Source organism: Lissotriton vulgaris, chromosome 5, assembly GCF_964263255.1.
Source record: "Lissotriton vulgaris chromosome 5, aLisVul1.2, whole genome shotgun sequence".
NCBI classification, from domain to species: domain Eukaryota; kingdom Metazoa; phylum Chordata; class Amphibia; order Caudata; family Salamandridae; genus Lissotriton; species Lissotriton vulgaris.
This window is the reverse complement of record NC_141693.1, coordinates 184,061,227-184,083,784: the sequence shown is the minus strand read 5'-3', so window position 1 is coordinate 184,083,784 and position 22,558 is coordinate 184,061,227. Positions and strand designations below refer to the sequence as shown.

The following is a 22,558-nucleotide window of genomic DNA, read 5'->3' as shown; positions in this document are numbered from 1 at the left end:
GTATAATGTGGATTTTGGTGCGTTAAACACCAACATCTAAATGTTATTCCCCACAAACTCGTAATAGGTGTTATTAATTTGACCTGATAAATAACTAACCCAGTGGAATTGTAATTTACCAGGTGCAATAGATAGCGCCTATACTTATAATCAGGTCCTATGACTTAACTTCAGATACGAATACAATGCAACCTATGAAACTAAGAACAAACTCCTGGACAGTAACAGTTCATTGTGTACATGTAAGATAATTAACATTGGATTGAGGATATCCTGTTTCCAGTTTTAACTACTATTTCTGTACCTTTATTCACTTGTGATCTCTTGTTGGGTTTATGTTTTCGTTGTTGTACTGTCTTCCCCTCCCTATTGCTCCACCTCCAGCGTTGGCTTGCGCGGAGGTGTGCTAGCAGCCCCATAATGAAGCATGACACAGTGTACTGTGTGTGAGTTTCCCTGACCCCGAATCACAGAGATTTTTTGAATACATAGTCCCTCTTCTTTGAGTGTGTAGTTCGTCGTTACTGGAGATATAAGTGGGACTCTTTGTCCTCCTACCACTTATTCTTTGTGTGTGGTTACCTAATGCCCTATGTCTGAGTCGCTCATGAGTAAGAATTTCAGAGAGATGATTTTGTTAGTAAATAAATTGTGACTTCGAATAGATGCTGATAATGGACAACCCTCTAAACACTATTCCATTGTTTGTTTTTATTATAGTCATCTATAATTCAAATGGAACAGAAAGCCAGGGCATACTGGATCAAGGAGGCAAATATTGTGCTAGAAAAGACAAATTAGCAGGCACAACTATTTCAAAGCACAGTTACAAAACATCACTGCAAAGTTTAACCTTCACTAAGTCAGTAACATATTAGTTCTGCAGATCTTTGTAATTAACAATAAATGTGCAACAAAGCCATATAATTGAAGCATCTAGCAAAGAGGAGAGACACATACCCCAGTGTCTTGATCAACTGTATATATCATATATGATATGTTTTGGCTCACATTGGAGTCTTCTTCAGGGTACTTTTATATTCTTTCTTAGCATACATTTACACTCTTTCTGTCCGCCAATTGAGGGACAAATATCAAAGTAAAAGTCATATATAATCCATATGTTTTCTGTTTGTAACAGTGACGTTGAAAAGATAAAAAATAAAAAATAAATGTACTTAGTGGCGTGACCAAAGCAACTGGTGAATTTACATCTGTAAAATTCACCAGCATGTTCAATACACCATCTACACCCATCACTAAACCATAGCTAGCGTTTGTAATACCATCACCCCAAGCTGCCTGACCCAACCTTAGTACAAGTGTTTGGTATTTTCTGTTGGACGAGCTCTATGCCAGCAGCCAGAATTGTGTTTCAGAAAAAGACATATTTGTGTGTGTACAAAATAGTTCCCTATAGGAGCGCCTTCAGTGCATAATCCTAAAAGTGCATGACATCATAACAGTGCATTCCTCTTTAATATACACCAGCTTGCTGAATCTCATATGCAGTGTACCTTTTGCAAGAAGAAATAACACATTCCTTTCCTTTTTTTATATTCGCTCTTTGCATACATGTTCAACTACTGGGGGAATCTTAAACAAATCCTCATTAGCCGATTTCACTAAAGTATTACTATACATTCTCACAGAAATAAGGTGTGACTTTGTTATTGAAAAACAAAAAAAATCAGTGATTCTGATGCCCTGCGACTTTTCCTCTATTACGTGATGGGGAAATGTATGTCAGAAAGAGAGCCCTAAATAGATGTGCAGTGACCAAAGTTCCTGTGGCAGATGGGTTATAATTTACTTTTTTCCGATCATGGAATCTGCTGCTGGAAGCCTGGTGCTTTGCCCCTAAATGGGGCAAGTGAATTGCAAGTTTAGTGGATGGGAAATTCACTTCTTTTTGGTCAGGTGTCCCGCACCCACCAAAAAGGTTAAATACAACCATAACCTCTCCAGAATATTGTTTCAATATTTATGAAGAATGTCCTCAGAGCTGTGGGTTACATTTCAGTCACATTTGGAGCTAAATAGTCTTGCTTTTTTCAGATATGCTGCTTGAAAGATTTTTTTGTCTTATTACAACTTTGTGAAAAAAAGATTACTCCTGTTCCAAATGTCAGAAATGTTTATTTGCATTCTGCTCATATTTGTTCCACATGTTAGTATTGAGCCATTGACTGACTTTGTTCTGAGCACTGTTTTTAGCCTCTGGTGATGCTGCACTTCCTATTATTCAAAACATCTTTTTGGGCTATTCTTTTCATCTAGTTCTTTGGAGCTTCCACCAAGTACGACCTCATGTTGAAGATCTTGAATATTGTGTTCACTTCCTTGTTTTCTATGGAGTGCATCCTGAAGATTATAGCCTTTGGTGTTCTGGTAAGTCATCATTGCAGATTTGTGGCCACTGTGTTCCCCATTACATCAGCTTTGAATATGAAACCTTGTAACCCACCACCTATCCCTCTACTATGTCCACGGATCTTACCAAAAGTGCTCTCCAGCTAATGTTTTTCTCTTTTGCAGAACTATTTTCGAGATGCCTGGAACATTTTTGATTTTGTGACAGTGCTGGGAAGTATTACCGATATTTTGGTAACCGAGATTGCGGTAAGTACACTTTACCTCTTTCCTACTGCTGGCTGTATGGTCCAAGAGAGCAGGTTTTTAACGTCTTTCTGTGTCCCTGGGCTCATCCAGAGTCCATCACAAGCTTTATTGTGGCTCAAGTCTCTATGTGAAACTAACCACCTCACAGTTTGCATCCAAGACACATAAATCAAGAATTGAAGGGCCATTTCACTGTACTACACTCATCATACTATGCTTAGTTAAAATTACAAGACATTATATAAGTTGTGTCATAATCCGAATAGGACATGTCTATAAACCTCTCATACCAGAAGATTCTTTTGTAGTATATAATAGCAAGTTATTTTTTAAAGAGAATATTATGCCTTAATATTATGGTTGTCTACACATGAAGTCTAACTTCTACTTTGGGGTTCAAGTCCTTTAATGAGATCAAGCTTATATGGTATATATGTTCAGAATGAGTGCTAAATCATGTGTGTTTATGTTATGTGCCCTATTTGCTTGTGTTTGGGTCTGCTCTGAAAGGATGATGACGAGGATGCAGAGTTATGGAGAACATTTCTCATTTGTGAAGTTGTCAAATGGTAAATAATATGCATCATATTACGATACAGAGTTAGTGTATATATCTATAGCACAGATGCAGTACTGGCCACTCACTGCTTGAATTGGCATACCAATGAGCCTTGTGACCAGGCAAGAGATGACCTATGCTACTTCTCTTTGCCGGGATATTTTGCCCATGTAAAGAAGCCCTCTAGAGAATACTAGTAAACAGCACACTGGCAATGTGGGCTCCAAATGGTTCACTGGTATGTAATAAATGCAAATTCTGTTTCCTCCAACGCTCTACTTTTGTGACTTCATTGCCAAGAGGCCACCCCAACACAAGGTCAAGAAATAAATGAAAAGGAGTGTTCAATTCTATACAGGATTATCTGTTCCAAAATCAACAGATGGTTAAACTATTCTCCGGCAATACATCAACTAGTCATGATGTGACAAATAAACGTTATTCAGGAGTCTTGCAGGTTGTTTTGAATCCAGTTTTATAAAAAAAATGTCAATTTGACAGAAGCAATCCATTCGGCCCAGCCAACGCGTTTTGTCTCAGTAGGACTTCATTAGGGCTCGATCAATGTTCCAATGTTGTCATCCAACTAATTTTGGCTCTTTTTGTTATCTCATAACAATGGATGGATGACGTGTTGCACTCCCATCTTATCTTCATCCTTTCTGTTTCCTGGTTCGAATGTCCTATGAGTTCACGCATCATGACTACTTGATCTATTGCTGGAGAACAGTTTAACCATCTGTTGATTTTGGAACCGATAATCCTGTATAGAATTAAACGCTCCTTTTCATTTGTAGTCTCTAGATGATCTTCATGCTGCCACTTCTCCTGGAGGGACAGCTCATGTTTGACAGATTGTAACATATGAAAAGCTGCCTATTCTATGCGATTACCCTTTGTCTGAGTACTTATATCTTGGGCAGAGGTGTGCAGGTAGTACACAGGATGTTATGTACTGTAACTTGAATTGGCTGTGTCTAATAGTCTTGTTAGCAGACAAGTCACAGCTTGTTCTCTAACCCTTCCCTGGGTTGGTTTGGGTAGATTTCAGAAGACCATGCAAAATTGTGGCATGTGCCACTCTCAGTGCTAGAATGTTCATGCCTTACAGCCTCATGAGAGGTAGGAGGCAGCCTGCTCTTTAGGCCATTCCTGTTCACATTGTTTACCTCTAATTCATACATAGAGTGCATTCATATTTTGTGATATACCCTATTATACATATTTTATTGTCCAAGTTCAATGGACCGTCCAAGCAGGTAGAAGACTGCTTGTGTTATATCCTCTCTGTGTGTGGATAGCATACATTGAAGGGATGTGTGGGCAAAAATACACAAAATGTGCTATACTTTGCGCTCTGGATTAGATTTCTTGGGTTTCTGGGCCCAAATGGCCTTGTGACCAAACCATGGTTAGCCTTTGCTATTCCCTCCTTCTTGGATGCATTTACTCCTAAGTGTCTCCCTGGGTTTCAGAGCCAGGCGTGTGGAAGCAGGCAGTACATAACTCATACTATAGTTTTCTGTGAGTGGACTTCCTAATGACTACGGCCCCTTTTTTGTAGGTAGTACTGAGATTATACTAGACTTGTCACTGGATGGGTTACTCGAATAACAAGTATCATACCTTATGAAGATTATGAAATTTGTTCCAGATATACCAACATTGTACCATTCCAGATGCATGTTTCTGACAGCAGAGGGCCTTCTCCCATCTTAACTATGTTTGCATATAGTTTACTGTCTTTATAAACATTGAGCTCTACACAGGGACAAAACTCCATATTCACTAGGTTTCGGCAGAGTCCTTGTTTTGCTATTTATATGTACATTTAGTAGTTGCAAAGTAATCTCCTACAGAATTCAGATGCAGGTCTGTACCCTCTAGGTATTGTATCCCTCATTGTTATTTTTTATGTCTGCATTGGCTTGTAGATTAGTAATTCAGTCTAAATAACTAAGTTCTACTACACCCTATTACTAAAACAAAATGTTTGTAGCATCTGTGACTTTAGATAAACATGCTTTACATATTCCCGCCATCTACTATCAGGCTTGGATGTTGCCTTGAAATTTGTTTTAGTTCGAAAAACACACAAGACCGATTGTGGCTCCCTCCATGGTCCACAATGCCCAAGGACACAGCCTCAACCTCATATGGATTTATTCTGCCCTCTAGTTCTGATGTTTCAAGTACGAGCTCTGAGACTGACGCGTTCTCACTGACTTTTTGGGCACACCTCTTCTACACTATGAGACCTATTGTTTGGAAGACACTGGTGAACCTTCTCCTCACAGCCCCTTCCTCGGCAATTCACAGTCAATGACCTTTGTTGTCCCACATCCCACACCACCGTAACAGCCACAGGTCGAAAATCTCTAGCGAACCAGCGGTCATATTGTTGGAGAATGTCTAAGGGAGAGAATATGAAACATACGCCCTCCCAATTCTGCCCTAAGTGAAAACCAAATTCCCATGGCCAAACTGGCATAGTATTTGCAAACATTGTCTCTCATGCGCTACTTCTGCTCTGTCTTTCATTGCAAGAATACCCTCAGGTACAGCTGGGAGAGATGCTTGACAAATCATAAGATGCAGCAGCATGTATTGCCCAATACCTCTGGCACCTTAGGGGAATGAGACTATCTCAATGCAGAAGAAGAAGCCAGTCCCTTGGGCCTTTTAGGTGTACCCAACACTTTCTCCTGCAATACCTCGGATGAAGAGCACGACAAAGTTAAGACTTCTGCTTGAAAGCCTTCAGGACTTCACACCAGGACATTCCTGTCTGAAGCTCCTGTGCCAATACCTAAAGGCCAGGTAATGAAGCTTCAACCTTAAAAGCATCCCCTGGCCAAGGCAGAGCACCCCTTCCTCTGGAGTTGGGCTTCGAGCCCTGAGCCAAGCATAAAAAGCAACAACCTTCTGCTGGTTCAGGTCCAACATCTGGTGCCGGTTAACCTCAAGAACAGGCCTCAAGACTCACCAAGCTGCCACCCAGGTGCACAAGCTCCCCAGCAGGCAACTCCGACTCTATCCTTAGGCATCAAGCATCTTACCTCAGTTCTGCTGAAAGCAGCTGCCAAACCAACACCAAAACCACCTTCGATGCTAAGGTTGAACTTCAAGTGAGCCTTCACATATACAATCAAACTCATACCCAAGACGCGCAGTATCATGTTTGATGAGGAGCTGGTTTTCAAGGTACCCAGACTTCCCCAACCCAAAAAACGAAGGGACAGAGGCACAAGTTCACTGTCCCAGCATCCATCCCAACAAATCCTCCATTACTCCGATAACCTTCCGCACCCCCTTAGCCAATATCTCCTAACAAACCTGACAGGTCAATCAACACTTTTTTGGACCCAGGAAGCCCTTATGAGCTGCTAGACCCTTATGACGAGTCCCCAGTGCCTAGGTAGGGGGACACCCCCAGGAAGGACTGGATGGCCAAGACATAGAGCCCTACCCCACCAAACAATCTCCACCTGAGGATACTGCCACCTAGAAGGCAATTAATAAAAGCGCTGCCCAATAGCACAAGGTGGTCATCAGTATTCTCCAGGATGTGGAAAACGTCCTTGTAGAGACAATTTCTTACACTGAAAGGACGGTGCAGTTCTTTGCTATGCTGAAAGGCATATTGAAGCCCACCATAGACTAATTGAAGGAGTCAGTAAAGGCTAAGGTTGCCACACCTAGGGTGGAAAGAAAAAATACAGGACCGTACCATCTGATCCACTCTACATTCGCAGTCAGGTTCATCCAGACTCCCTGTTGAGCAAATTTCATGGAAATGCGGCTCAGAATAGGCAACAGGGGACACCCCACCCACCAGACAAGGAGGGCAAGTGTATCAAAGCTGCTGGCAAGCGTCTGGTGGTTGGTTCTGCCTTCATTTGGTGCATCACCAATTCACTGGGCTTCCTATGTTGATATGATTGGTACTATTAAGAGGAGATAGAAAAGCTGGTAATGAACCTTCCTGAAAGCCATAAAAAAAGGGGACAAGATCTTGTGGCTGAAGGAAAGATTATTGGTAATGTCAATATCTGCTATTTCACAGATGCAGTAGATACTGCTTCGTGAGGGATCAACACAGATATCCTCCTATAGCACCATGCATGACTGTGCACCTCAAGATTTAGGCCAGAGGTGCAGCAGCACCATCTCAACCTTCTGTTCGATGGAGATCATCTCTTTGCTCCTCGTTGATCAGATGCTAGAGAAAATAAAGACACTGAGACCATGGGTGCTCCCCAGGACACTACCTATAAATTAAATGAAGCATACAAACCCTCATTGCATGCGCATACTAAGTAGCCAAGTGGAAAATATTTGTCCAATACTGCACCTCAAAACAAATGGACAACTTTAAGAAGTTCTTACAGGATATCATTTGGTACCTTCTACACTTGCAAAAGGCAGGCCTAACATACACTTCCACATGCATACAAATAGCCACAGTTGCAGCATGTATGCAAAAAATGGGTCACTTTTCCCTCTTCTGAATCCATAGAGTCAAGTCCTATTGGAGGGACTTAAGAGGATGATGCCTTTTATAACCCCTTCTGCTCCTGTGTGAAATCTCAACACAGTCCTCACAAGGCTCATGGGTCCACACTTTGAACCTCTCTACTCCTTCAACTTGCAGTTTCTGTGACCGTGAAAAGTAGCTTTCATAATAGCAATAACTTTGCTCAGGTGTTTTGGTGAGATTCAAGCCCTGACAATCTAGGAACCTTTCATTTTTCTTTAAAGTATACAAGGAATGGTTGTTTCCCAGTACCAACCCCAAATATCTACCCAAGGTTGGCTAACCTTACCATCTCAATCAGACCATTGAGCTGCTTATCTTCTTTCCACAACCAGGCTCAGTAGCGGAAACAGACTTAGACACTCCAGACATAAAAAATGTGTGAATGTACTATATGAAGAGGACCAAGCCCTTTCATACAACAAATCAACTTTTTGTGATCTTTGGCAAACCCTGTATGGAACTCCCCATTTCTAATCCAGGTACTGATGGGTGGATTGGTAGGGCAAATAGCGATCTTCTTTTGGCCCAAGGGCACACTTCATGTGTGAATAGTGTGCCACCATGTTTTTGTCAGTAACATTCCAATAGATATCTGCAAAACTGTCACCTGATCAACAGCTCACCCTTTCACTAAACACTACACTGTGGATATTCCAGGCCCTCAGCAGGCAATGGTTGCCCAAACTGTGTTAAGGACTTAGTTCAAAACAACTGCATCATCTGGCCACTAGCCACTGCTTTAGGGAAACTGCTTTACATTGCATGCGGAACATTTTTATCGACAACCATACATGCTACGAATGGAAAATTGTACTTACCCTTTTGGTATCTGTTAATTTCAAGAATTGCTCTTGATTCACATGCGACCCCAGTTGGCGATGATCATAGATGTTTCTCTCTCTTTTCCTTCAACTAACATATCACAATCCACAGTACTCTTCTCTACACTACACTTACACTACTTACCGACTGGATGGAAAACAATCTGAGTAGGAACCTGTCCTCATACATTGTGGAGTTATGGGAGGAGTCATACCCGGTCTTGTGACTCTGAGTTCTTCTAACAAAAATATGTTGCAATATCTAAGCCCAGCACTAGAAGGCAGGAATATCCAGAGAATGTGAATCTACAGCACTACCCACTACAAACTGATTCATAAAACAGAAGAAACATTTTCCTTGCTTAGTTTGCCTACTGCAGGCTCTATAGTATTGGAAAAAAAGAAGCTACTGATGCTTTATTACCACATATACCTATTTACTCCTATCACCACAAAATGGAGATGCTATTAAAACCATGTGTCTGTTTATTAACCATGCAATTATATGACTATGTTTATCTCTTTCAGTATCCATTCTAGATTTCTAACCTGCATTTTTCTAGAACCCGCCCAGGGTTGTCTCATACATACCCTTTGACGTCTCTTGTCACCCCCCCCCCCACCCTAGCCTTTTAACAACTCCACTTGCACTTCATCAGTTACTTACCATTGGGGCTAACAGCCCCCTCCTCTTGAATTCCATAGGCACCTCTCCTTAAAATCCACCAGTACTGGCCTGGTAATTTTAGCAGCACCAGCAGTGGGACTGCACCAGCATTGACCTTATAATTCTTTCAAGACATTATCTGGGGTCTTCTTCATCACTCCCGCTAGAGGTCCTTTAAGAATGATCCTGCATCTATTTGGCCCCCTAACCAACGCAGTATTTCAGCACCTACCTGAGGAATACACAAGCATGTACCCTGTGAATCTCATCCAGCACCTGCCTCAAGCTTCCTCCGATGTAGCGACTCCAGCACCTACCTCATGGACCCTCTAGTACCTACCTAAGAATATGCCAATACTCTGGGACTCCTCCTGCACCTTCCTCTGAGTTCCTCCAGCACCCTCCTTGAGAATCCTGCAGAGATTCACCAATGAATCCTCCAGATCTGGCTCTGGAACTCCTCCTGCACCTTTCCCAAGTCTCCTCTAGTACCTACCATGAGGTTTCTGTAGCACTAATGAATCCACCAGCACTGGCTCAAGGTCTTCTTTAAGACCAACCCTGCTTCTGTGAAATTTCTGTTCCACCTGGGCTCCTAAATCACCTGTGCTCGGACCCTTCCGACACACAGCCACAGTCCTTTTAACTCCCTATCTTTGGTTCCTATTGCATTTCCCAGGATCATCTTTTCTTGCACCCAATGCTTTAACTCTCCCAGCACCTTCCCTGAATCCCTCTGCAGAGCCTTCCCTGTACCCCAAAAGATGCTTCTCTACAAGTATTGCAGTCTCTGCCATTACATTTTGAGGTGCCCTTCCCAATTCCATTTTAGTTGTCACGCTGGGCCCCATCAGGTTCTTTTCTCCCTTCGATTGTGGAGTAATAAAGACAAAAGAAGCATTGTTCCCTTCTTTTGTGGTCTTTATACTTCATATGTGTATCCACAATGTGTAATGTGTAAAATGATTTGTGGTCAGTGTAAGCGGCAATATATGTCAAGTTACCGTCACCTCCAACCCTCTTTATACTGCAGAAAGTTGGAAGCCATGGCACTTTATGCTCCTCTTTCATCTTTTACTTTACTGTTATGAGGCACATTAGACATAATGTAGAGGTAGCTACTGCGATACATCAGTATACACTCCCCATACAAGATGCTGCATTAGCAAAATGTGAAATCTTTTGAGCTGTTAAAATTTCACTATATGGTGGCCTATCTCCATGTGCTCGTGTGAATCAATGCACTGCAAATGGTAGTGTCTATTTACTTATCATGGTAAAGGCATGAGTGCTTGGTTCAAAATTGCAAAGCGTTGCGTGTGCACCAGTGCAAACGTTAGTAATTGTGACCCTGCGTTTAGGAAGATTGAGTCTTATTCCATCACAGGAATATACGACAATGTTTATACAGGGTGGTATTAACATTTTAATGTAAATGAGTTTTGTATATGGTGACTGAACTCCTGTGATGCATACTCAGACTGGGTCATGTATTTCCTCGGTGGTGGAACGTTTACTCAGCGGTACACTCATTAATGAAATGCAGCCTTTTAGGTAAACCGTTATAAAAAAATTTAAACCAGTGTGCCATCTAATTTAATGTATTCAACTATTTACAATAAATATGTAAGTAAGGGTACTGTATGTTTTTATTTCATTTCAACCCCTCTGCTCACTTTGCTCTCTTTTGCTCAAGAATTATTTTAGTATATAAATATGACTCTTAGCGGTAGCAGGCTCCTAGACAAACCTATGTGACCCAACCCTCTTTCCTTTTGGTATGACCATTTCTGTTTCTTAAATAAGAGAATTATAACCTCACTATAATCAGGAAACCCCTTAGCTAAAACAACCGGTCTCTACAACTCCATTATCAAGCTGCATTATTTTACCTTCTTGAACCTCGTTTTCTACCACTCTTCTGCAGCCTGCACTCCTCCATAAATTCAAAACAAAAACTTCACATCCTACATTACAACTGCATACTCCCCTACTGCACGTTCATGCATGTACCTCCTGTGAATAATAAAACCATTCCAAGTTTTCGATTGTCCGTATATGTCATTGGTGTCCTGCAGAGAATAAAAGTACTTGGTGTCTCTAATGGTAATCTTTTCAGTGTAAGATAGGGGATCTCTCCCACAATCCTTCTACTGTCCACTTGTCGGCGTAAACTGGCAGTGGGCCTGTTCTTCCAGAACCCTTTTCATATGTTGACCATTTTCACCCTCTCAGTCTGCATCCAAAGGGTATCTAGACCCGCAGTTAGTTAATTTCATGATTCCTCTTGCGGGGTGGTATCTTGAAGTGATCACAATGGATTGCTGTACTGGAACACCTCCAGCATCATATCCTTCAATAGAGTTTGATTAGCAGTAATATCCCTATACCTTAGTATGTAAGGTAATGGAAAAACCAAATAATACAAACCAATTTCTGAGAACCCAAATAGTTGAAAACTCACTTAGTGGAAAGCCAAGTTAATAGAAATGTTCCTTGGTTGAAAATAATACAATGAACACCAAATGACCGTTAAATAAATTAACCTGAATTTATCTTAAAAAAACGTATTAAAATTAAAAGAAATGTAGACCGCATAGCAAATCCTGGTTAGGGAATATGGTTTTACTTATTAGTGGTTGAAAGTGCATATGTTTTCCATTTGTAGTACACAAAATATACTTGGTTGGTCAAATGCATAAAAACTGTACAGGTCTGCCCTTCGGTACAAATGTCACACAAGTTACTTGTAAAGTATATTTTCCGGACAGGATCTAAAATAACATGATGAGCGTTCCTAGAACAGCAGATGTGACCGAGACACACATATAGTTTCACAGTTCCAGCAAAATATTTTGTGCTTAAATTAACCTACTGTGAATAAAAACTGCATGAAAATCATATAAAAAGAATATTTTGCAAAATAAACAAAACCAAACAATTGGCAGTTACACAAGATTACACTCCCCTAACAAAAATCAGCCACATCGAGTTTTAATAGGGAATGAAGCTAGGACGACAGGTAGCATGAGGAAGGATAGGAAAAGATTTAGGAGTAGGAATGAGGATACTGGCAGGCCACCACAGAAAAGAAGAAAGGAAGCAGTGAGGGAGAGTATGCGAACAACAAGGACCCCCTGGTTTAAGAATAATATAATTCCTAGAACAGGGAAAAACAGTTTGTATATATCAATCCTAGGCAATCACAATTGCAGCTTAGGGAACAAGATTGCAAGAACAATAAAATATAAACTCTAATATAAAAACTATATTCTTTTTTAATAGACATTCATGTTAAAATCGTAAATCATATACAACATAATACATATGAATAATTACACAATAAAAATTAAACCATTATTTTTTTTAATTAAGGAAAAAACAAAAGAGACAATAAAAAACACACAATTAATGTCAATAGGTGGCAATTAATGTGATTGACGCGCGTTTCGGCGTTAAAGGAACGCCTTCTTCAGGAGCCACAAAGATTTCTGAAATAAATAGTAAAAAGCAAGAGACAAATAAGGCTTCAATGTTTCAATTATACATAATCCGTCACAAAAAATGTACAAATCATAAAATACATTTAAGTCACACATTTAATTATTAGAGTCAACTTTAAAAGCAAATTTTTCCCTTAACTGCTAAGATAATAAGTATATAATCAGCAACAATTAGACATTCAGAATAAAATATCAGAGCAATCGCATTCCTATTCAATCCACATGAAAATATGTAACCGCAAAAGGGGGGAATTAGGGACCCTCATTATATAAACAAATGTGAGAATAACGAATAAGGAGTGAAGAGGGTGACAACCTTCAGGGACGAGATACGCAACAATGGGGTGTTGATACTTTATGACAATCCATGCAGACAACCCCCAATGTGTCCAGGTTACGGATCATAGTATGCAAGGTCGAAATCAATCAAAAGGTAAGATTTGATAAATATACTGGCAATCAGAGACTTACTTAACAAGCATTTACAATGCAATGGTTTCGCCTTTTGAAAAGTTTGAGCTATTGGCATTGTAAATGACAAAATCTGTATTTATGTGTTGGTTTTGAAAACAGATAAATACATGGCATTGTCATTTACAATGCCAATAGTTTAATCTCTGGCAAATGCCACACAAAAACACACAGACCCACACACACACACACACAGACCCACACACACCAACAGAGCCCCCCCCACACACACAGAGCCACACACACACACAGAGCCACACACACACAGACCCACACACACACAGACCCACACAGACCCACACACACACAGACCCACACACACACAGACCCACACACACCGACCCAGCCACACCCAGAGCCACATACACACACCCAGAGCCACACACACACACACCCAGAGCCACCACGATCACAGAGCACTGAATAATAAACACTTCATTACACGCTCAAACAGCAAATGCCACCGTGATCACTAAGAGCCTCGTTGTAACTGGTCAATTGGAGCTTTTACCAGCAGAGGCATAGAAACTGTTTCCACACGCTGCCCTGAACCCAAACTTCTCAACACATACACAGGACACTCTTCACATGCCCTATTCCCTGAAACGACTCAACTTTTCCACTCCAAATTTAAGCGCATCCCCCATGGCGGACACTTGCTTCGCCAACATGATTACATCAGTGCATAATCCCATATGAGCAGCACAGCTGTGCGCCAGGGCGATGAAAACAGAAAGGGGAGCCGGGCTTCCTAGGTGCGCAGGCAAGAGCCCATGCACTGAGGTGTTTCTATAGTCTGAGGCTTCGTGAAAAACCGCAGCAATTTTCGTCTCGCGCCTTCAGAAACATGATGTGAAAAATCAAAACAAACCGCGACCGGCTGCTGATAGGGCACTTGGAAATGCTGCTGGATGAATCAGACCCGGGAGCCACGGCGGACAGAAGTCACCAACGACGCCTACCTAAAACGGACATAATTCAGACACACGTGAAACGTGGGAAGCGCTTACCTGCAAAGGGCCCGCTCCCTGCCGCTGCTCCCTACTCAGCCGGCGACCTCACGGCCATGTTCTCCCGGCAACAGCTCCAATACTTTTGTCCCTGCCAGGAAAAGAGGAGTGGTGCACTCATTCCCACGGCCTGCAAGTGCGGAAGAGTAGTGCCACCTAGCGCCTCTGACACTTACTACACTGGTACTTTTTCACTTTCAATGCATGTAGCTGGTTGCAGGGGTACAGATCCTCAGCCTGCGTCTTGGCGGGAAACTCTTTTCCTTAAGTGTGTGATCCTCACGTCCATGGAAATAGCGCACCTGTTTATAAAAATGACACACCCACTTCTAAAAATGTTTTATAGTGGTACAAAGAATTCCGCAAACAAATGTTGACCGAATTGAGGCACACATAGGCTTTTTCATGAGTGATAATTTAAAACATCCGAGGATTTTTTTAGAATACAATTGTTGGGTTTACAGATTTTTTTGCGTGGTACATTAAGAAACGAGGTCAATTTAGGATTCGGGGCGTGTTTTTCGCCCTCTCCCCTTCCCATTGGCTGGAAGGTAAAATTCCAGCCAATGGGAAGAGGAGAGGGCGGGACTTAAAAAAAGACCCAGAAACGCCCCCGAATCGCGTCAAGGCGGGCCCTGAACTGAGTGACGCTCCTCTCCTCCAATGGCTGGCCAGCATTTACGAGGCCAGCCAATGGAGAAGAGGGGCGTGTTCAGTCCCCCATACTACACACATAAGATTTCGGCTCCGCCCACTGCTTACGCAGTGCGACGGTAGCCGAAACCTAAAAATGGAAAATCCCAAGTTTATTGTGTTCGATTTCACAATATAGAACACATCAAGTTAATTGCACTTCTCTGAGGCAGATATGATAAATCCAGAAAATCCCTCAATACTCGCCTAGCTGTGGGGTAAAGATATTTAGACACATTTAAAAATACGACCAAATTATATAGGACTTGTAATGTAGCTTGAAAAAATCAGGTTAGCGATGACAGGGTAAACTTAGTCTGCTCACCTTTCTATTAACTAATGGAGGCATTCCAATAACATTTCCTCCACATGATGGATTATGTATGATTGAAACATTGAAGCCTTATTTGTCTCTTGCTTTTTAGCATTTATTTCAGAAATCTTTGTGGCTCCTGAAGAAGGCGTTCCTTTAACGCCGAAACGTGCGACGATCACATTAATTGCCACCTATTGACATTAATTGTGTGTTTTTTATTGTCTCTTTTGTATTTTCCTTAATTCAAAAAATAATGATTTCATTTTTATTGTGTAATTATTAATATGTATTATGTTGTATATGATTTACGATTTTAACTTGAATGTCTATTAAAAAAGAATATAGTTTTTATATTAGAGTTTATATTTTATTGTTCTTGCAATCTTGTTCCCTAAGCTGCAATTGTGATTGCCTAGGATTGATATATACAAACAGCAGTGAGGGAGAGGCCAGCTGGGAGCATAAAAGCAATTTAAAGTAAAAAAATAAAAGGGAATATGGATGACGGTAGGCAATGAGTGGTTGGAGGTGGTGGACTAAGCCAAAACTTGAAGGAAAAAACAACAGGGAGAATTATTTTCTTGAATTAATGACATTTATGCCCTTTTAAAAGAATGGAAAAGACAAATTAGAAAAACATTTTTATCAGCTGGGTTCTATCATATGGTAAATATCACTCATATTAAAATTTCCATTGGGTGAAATGGTTTCTTGTAATGTGATAAGATGTCTTCTGAAATCACCTGAACACCCCATAGATCTTATGCCACAGGTATGCCTCTCATAGATCATGAGTAAGGCTCCTCGTTTGTTGCTTTATTACAGATTGCACAACTAAATACAGACAGAAAACCATCCATTTCCTGTCTGTATTTATTTTTAAACATGGATAACAATGGAAAGTAGGTTGTTTTTGAGTGATTCTTAATGTTGTCATCATGACTGCCAGGCCAATAGCTGTGCGGATTGACAGTTAAGGGAGTTAAAAAAGAAAGCTGCCTAAAGAGGCTTAAACAGCTGCAGATGTTTACCAGGTTAATATTAAAATGTGCATGTTTTCATATGAGTATAATGGTGTATCAAGTTTGGATGATCATATCATTGAAATCTGTCAAGCATTCAAGTATGAGCGTATATTTATCAGCAATGTTAATGTGGAAATATACTAATTTCAGCTTAATTTATTCACAAAACTCAAAAAAATGGGTTACAACAGACAAAATTTGCAACAAAAAAATCATAAATACAGAAGAAAGTGTCAAAAAAAAATACTGTAAAACCGGGATCACTATTCAGGAGCCTCAACAATTGCGTTCCCTAGCACTAACCATAGCAAAAGTCCCCCATAGGCCATAAACCGCATCCAATTTTCTCACAGGACATAGGCAGTTCCATCACAGCATATCAAGGACAAATACTGCTGGACCTTCTCCACCATCACTACCAATGCTTGTTAGACTCAAGAGAAACTGGACTCTCCCTTGTTGAAAGAAACCTTTACTCAACCCTAATTGTGCAGCCATCTGTTAGCCAATTTACCACATTCTTACATTTTCTAAAATCCCAGAGAAGATATTTACCATCCAATTCAAAACACATTCATGCTCACAAAATCCTTAGCTCTCTGTCAAAGGCAGACTTAACTTTCCTGTGTCAAATCTCTCTATTTGGGTAGCACAGACATCACCCCAATCCAAATCTAACAGTACTCAAACCAGCTGCTTGCTGAACAACCCACCCAACAGAGCAGACCACAGCACAGCAAAGCCTGCTGGGAGGGTCATTCCAATGCATCATTCTCCCACAGAGCTTCCACTAGATGAATGACAAGCTCATTTACAAGATCAGTGATAAGGAAGTACATAACATAGCAACATGACCTCTGCTGCCTTCAGCACATTCACCTGAAGCCACAAACAGTAATTCCAGCAGTCAATAACTACTCCCCTTCAGTCAACAAACATTGGAACATCAGTACATCCACACATTGTTATATTTTGATAATGGAAACTCTTCCTAGTTAAATGTTTGAGCCATTGACTCAGAAAGCTATGATGTCTGAACGTCCTAGTCACGTCTCCTTATTTGCGAAGTGTATCATACAATTTCAACAAGAAACTAAAGACTTGGGTCTATATTAAAGATAATACACATTCCTGTTTGCGCCTCGCGGACCTTTTGCTGGGTGCACTGGGTGCCCTGTATCACATTGAATGGGCAGTCTGTAGAGCATCTGCAAACTGACGCCAGCTCTGGGGCAGCGCATTAGTGAACAGGAGACCGGCTGTTTGAAGTTGCCAGTCCAGTCAACACTGCATGTAGCAACCTGCTTTCGTTTTCAAAGTGGGGAAGATATCCCCTGCAGGCAGGTGCAGTAAATGACCGCACCTGCATACAGGAAGGCGGCTGAGGGTCCACGGGGCCCCGTTTCCACACTCCCCTCTCCTCTGTGGCACTAAGCCAGTGCCATCCTTGCAGCATCTGTACCTCTGTGCCCACCCACATAATATTCTTTTAAGCAACAGTGGTCCCCGGAATGGGGTATATACAATTAATAAAAATAGACTCAGTCGTTACTATATTCAAGAGACATGTACATATGTATTGTTTTGTTGAAATTCCCTGCCTAATTCTTTATTGAGTAAATCATAGACCTCTGTCCGTCTGGACATGTCTCTTGAATATAGTAACGACTGAGTCTATATTTATTAATTGTATATACCCCATTCCGGGGACCACTGTTGCTTAAAAGAATTGATTCCCAAGGTCCCTGGTCGACTCTTGTGGGTCCCCTTGTTGCCTCATAACACCCACATAATATGGCTTGGATACAAAAGCAAAGGGCCACAACACCATTCAAACAACGGAATGCCCCCTAGATCATGCCAGCACTGCATGTACACTCATGTGTTGTGCAGCCCGCTTCTGTAATACCAAAGTACCCAGGGGCGCAAAAGCAGGCACATCCAGCATTTCCAGCACATACTGGACTGACCCTTCATTTGGCAACTGTTAGTGTTTTTCTTACCATGTCTTTTAAGTTCTTAGTGCATTATTCCTTCAGGGTGCTCAGTCCTCCCACATGATATCTTCAGTCGGACATCAGTGTTCTGTAACTAGGGTGCGGACAGTTTCCAGGACACCAGTGTGGCAGCTCAGACAGACAAGCAGCGACCTAAACCTTTCAAGACACCTGTGGCCATGTGAGGGGGGAGATGGGAACGAGAGAGGTTGTCAAGTAATTGCCTCTTTGTGGTGTATTGTCCCTATATTTGCATTCACAGTGCAGAAAATGCAAATACGGACTGGTGTGTTTTGTGATTTAAAGTTCTTTTTATAATAAAAAAGTGTTTTGAGTTGTGTCATGTAGTTGTCAATGTTATTCCTAGGCTGGCCAGCTTTCCTACGCTATTTTGAGTGATAGACACCGGTCTAATCAAGCTTTCAGTTTAAGATTGGCCAACAGTTTCTGAATACTAACCAATGGCAGCTCCCAGAAGTGAACACATGTTTGAATTGGCATCCTGAGCATGACACAATGCCCACTGGGAATTGGACACCAAATGTTGTGTTTTTCACCTGAGACTCAAAAAGATGTATTTTAAAACCTGCACAAACTCATCATTGGCACATATCAGAAAAAGGCCAAGGGTCTGTGCCAAAAATATGTGACTCTCACTCAAAAAGCAGGACGGTGGTCACCTTAGACACTTGTTGCCTTTGTTTTGATAGGAGTACTAATAACTGTTCCTATGTATAATTTTCAGAGTTTTCATTTTTCGCTTGTCTTGATGATTCACCACTTGTATTAATTTAATTTTAATTTTTCTGTATGTTCTGTTCTTGTTTTTTTTATACATTTTTGTTTTGCCTTTTTTTTACCTACGTGCTGAATCACTCGCCATCAAATCAACATACAATCCGAACATCATTCCTGCGTTTCTGTATGTTGTACACCTGCTGCCCTCACCTTTCTAAACACTGTTGCAAATAAAAATTATCATCCATGAAAAAACATCACCCTTAGAACACGGTTGGTTCATAAATTTTAAAAAACGTATTTGCATTGTCCTTATTTTCTTATTGAATTTGCAAATCTGTCTGGTGAAAAAAATGGAGTGGACTGTCAGTGGTGCTGCTGGTCTTTGCTTACGATTGGTTATGACTCTCCTTTTTATGAATTTTACCTCATTTTAGGAAGTTTAAAAGGCAAAGTGATTCTTTAAAAACAGATTGTGGTGGAAAATAGATATAAAAAACAGACTACTGCCAGCTAAGCCCTAGAGGCCATGAAGAAAAGTTCACTTTCTCGTCCACTAAATGTGAGCACCTAAGAAAACCAGACATTAGATCAAATGGATATGACGAGAAGTATTTTTAATACTCACACTGATCATTGTACAGTTAGGTATTTCAAATATGCAGGTTTTTCTGAATTGTTTCCCCGCAGAACAGCGGAAAGAAATACCCTTGTTTTAAGATGATATAATCAGTGACATCAATTAGAAATATTAAATTAAAGACTAGATTTGTCTGGCTTTTAAGGAAATAGATTCAGAGTTGAGTCAATATATGTTGGAGCTATCAACTACAGAACACCCCTTTCCAACTAACAAAACGTAGTTTGTTTCCAAAAAGAAAAGTAAAAAATCGTTAAGGATTAGGACGAATGGAAGGGAAGGCTGTTTCTATCATTTGAGCAGCAAACCAGCAAATATAATCCTTAAACTGCAATGTATTCTAGTGTTTATAACGATTGTATGTGAAGACCTGTGATAGAAATAATGCTTTGCAAGGACAAACACCAGAACTTAATACCCTGGTTCAGTGTTTATCCATAGACATACAATCTCCTATCAGTTGCTAGTGACCATGTTTAAGCTAATGCACCTTCCAGCTGTCCTTCCCTGAAGAAAATATGTCATCTATGTGTAGTTTCTGAAATTGACAGGCTTAAAAAGTCCATATTCCACAATGTTTCTTTTGGAGAGGGCAGGGCTTCCCCCTTATTTGAGCTTTATTTGCTCATCATTCTTACTTTCAATATTTGACATTTATGTGCACATTTGATGGCAGATTTCCACTAGAATTGCTAGTATTTCATCTTTTCTTATGTGAAATAGATAATTTGCCTACAATTTTCACTTCTTCTTCTAATCATTCCTCTATTTTTTTGGTATGGGCTATTAGTTGTTCCATTAGTGTTATCTCAGGGGATTTTCAAATGTCTTTGGCAATGTCATTTAAATAAGGTTGGGGAACACAGCCACAGTAAGCAAAGAACCTTGAGGTGCAAGACCATGCATCACTGGCTTATTCTTTCTCTTTCAGCAGACAATGATGAAGGGAAACAGTCTGCATTTATGCGATGTGGAATGAGTGATGCATCATAGAAGCCAGCTTCAAGTCACTTTATCTTTTGGGAGGGTGAAGGTTGATTATGTGTTCAGCCATATTGGTTTACATGGCTCTTGGTCTCACCAAGCCACATTTCTGATTTATGTAAGCAATTTATCTGGCTATTTATTTTTTAAGTTAAAAAGAAGTCAGTAGAGAATGCCCTCACTCCTTTGTGCGTTGACTCCTTCAGTTGCACATCAAGGAAAATTTGAAAATCATCCTGCTTAGAACTGAAGGAGAGGCTTATACTATGTTCCTAATTGGTGCCACCACCACCTATCCTCTACGGGGAAAAAACTTCTGAGTCAAGCCATTCAACCATTGGCCCTTTTTCCTTAAAATATCTTTATTGCATTTGAATGCATATGATAATACAAAGAAAATAAACCCAAATTACTGAGGACAAATCAAAACATGATAAAGGTACATTAGGCAAAAAACGTGGCAAGTGTACAAACACATAATACACCTATGAGGGGGTTGAAACAAATGATAATCGCAATCATTGGCTGTATTTACACATTTTGCTTACATAGATTATACCAAACTGAGAGCATCTAACAAAAAAAGTTGCTCTTGAACTTGTAGAGTTCTCAAAGGATTTCAGACTAAGCCTGGAATCACATATGACCCATAAGTGGGTTATCAAGTTAAATTTCATTATCCCCAACCACAGGCTTTGAGAGTTTCAGGTTCAAGCAGACCTAGGTCCACCATTTGTGTATTAAAGTAAGACCCCCTTTTACGGATATCACGTTTGACTGAGCACTATTAATGCGGACATCTTTTGGATTATCACAGCTTTTTATTGGAGTCACCCATATGCGAGTTGATCTCCCAGATGTAAACATCTCTCTATTAACAATAATGATATCAGCCTTTTTTTATTGTACACTAAACCTGTCCCCAGGATGCTCTAACTCTACTATAGTCAAATAGTGTATGACATAGGTACCGATTTGAAACTTACAGTTTTAAGCATTGATGTTTGGCCATATGGAGCTTCTGGAGAGTTTGGAGTGACCCGAGTGGTCTTTATTGATGTAACATTTCTCTGACATCACACACCCAGGGGACAAATTATCTTTATTGATGGCAATCTCAATGCAGACCACATAGGACTGTGTGTTACTTTCAGATGCTCCCCAGATGATGATGTCCCAAACAAACAAAGGGGCACATGCATCAAGGTAGGGTTTTGCGAGTCCTTAATTGCGAATATTAAGGACTTGCAAAAGTCTATGTATGTAGGAATTGCTATAAAAATAGCGATTCCTAAACATTCCTTAATTGCGACTCGCAAATTACGAGTCACAATTAAAGAATGGCTTCCCATTCATTCCTATGGGCCTACAGGCTCAAAGGAATGAATGGGAAATTGCTTGCACAATTTGCTAGTACCAATTGGTACTCGCAAATTGCGCATGCAATTTCAAGGGTGTAAAAAGGACACCCTGTTGTACCCCTGAAATTGTGATGTGCACCCATGTTGCCCCCAAGGGCATGTGTGTGTGCAACATGAAAGTTTGAAAAATGGACTTTAGTGCATTTTTCAAAGTTTTTGCAAATTACCGACCAGTTTAATTGCTCCATAATTTGCGGCCCTAAATAGTGAAATCGCTATTTCTATGTCCTTCTTGCATTCCATTTAAGGATTCGCAAATTGCGATTCCTTTAAGGCAATTGCAAATAATTGCGATTACCTAAATTGCGTGTACCCAACACTTTCATGCATCGCAAAAGGCCATTTTGCGATCGCAAGCAGCTGTTTTTTTTAAATCACACCGTTTGCGCTCGCAAAAAACTTTGATGCAAGTGCCCCAAAGTATTTAATTGGACATGTTGAGAAGGGCATTCAAGGAGAAATCGCAAATTTGGAATCCAGGTTGTGAAACTGATAAGAGGTTTTAAGGTGATAGCTGAGGTTCTTAGAGTCTTGCAGCTCACTGCAGGTCA

General features: G+C 40.6%; 1 protein-coding gene across 1 annotated transcript in view; it reads left to right on the top strand.

Annotated features, from left to right (window-relative positions):
* CACNA1B (calcium voltage-gated channel subunit alpha1 B) overlaps window positions 1-22,558 on the top strand; it is a 1,091,759-nt gene that overhangs the window by 867,629 nt on the left and 201,572 nt on the right. Inside the window, exons 31-32 of the mRNA XM_086921120.1 lie at window positions 2,281-2,391; window positions 2,539-2,622. Of these exons, the coding sequence (XP_086777246.1) occupies window positions 2,281-2,391; window positions 2,539-2,622 (195 nt within the window). The remainder of the gene's footprint in view (window positions 1-2,280; window positions 2,392-2,538; window positions 2,623-22,558) is intronic.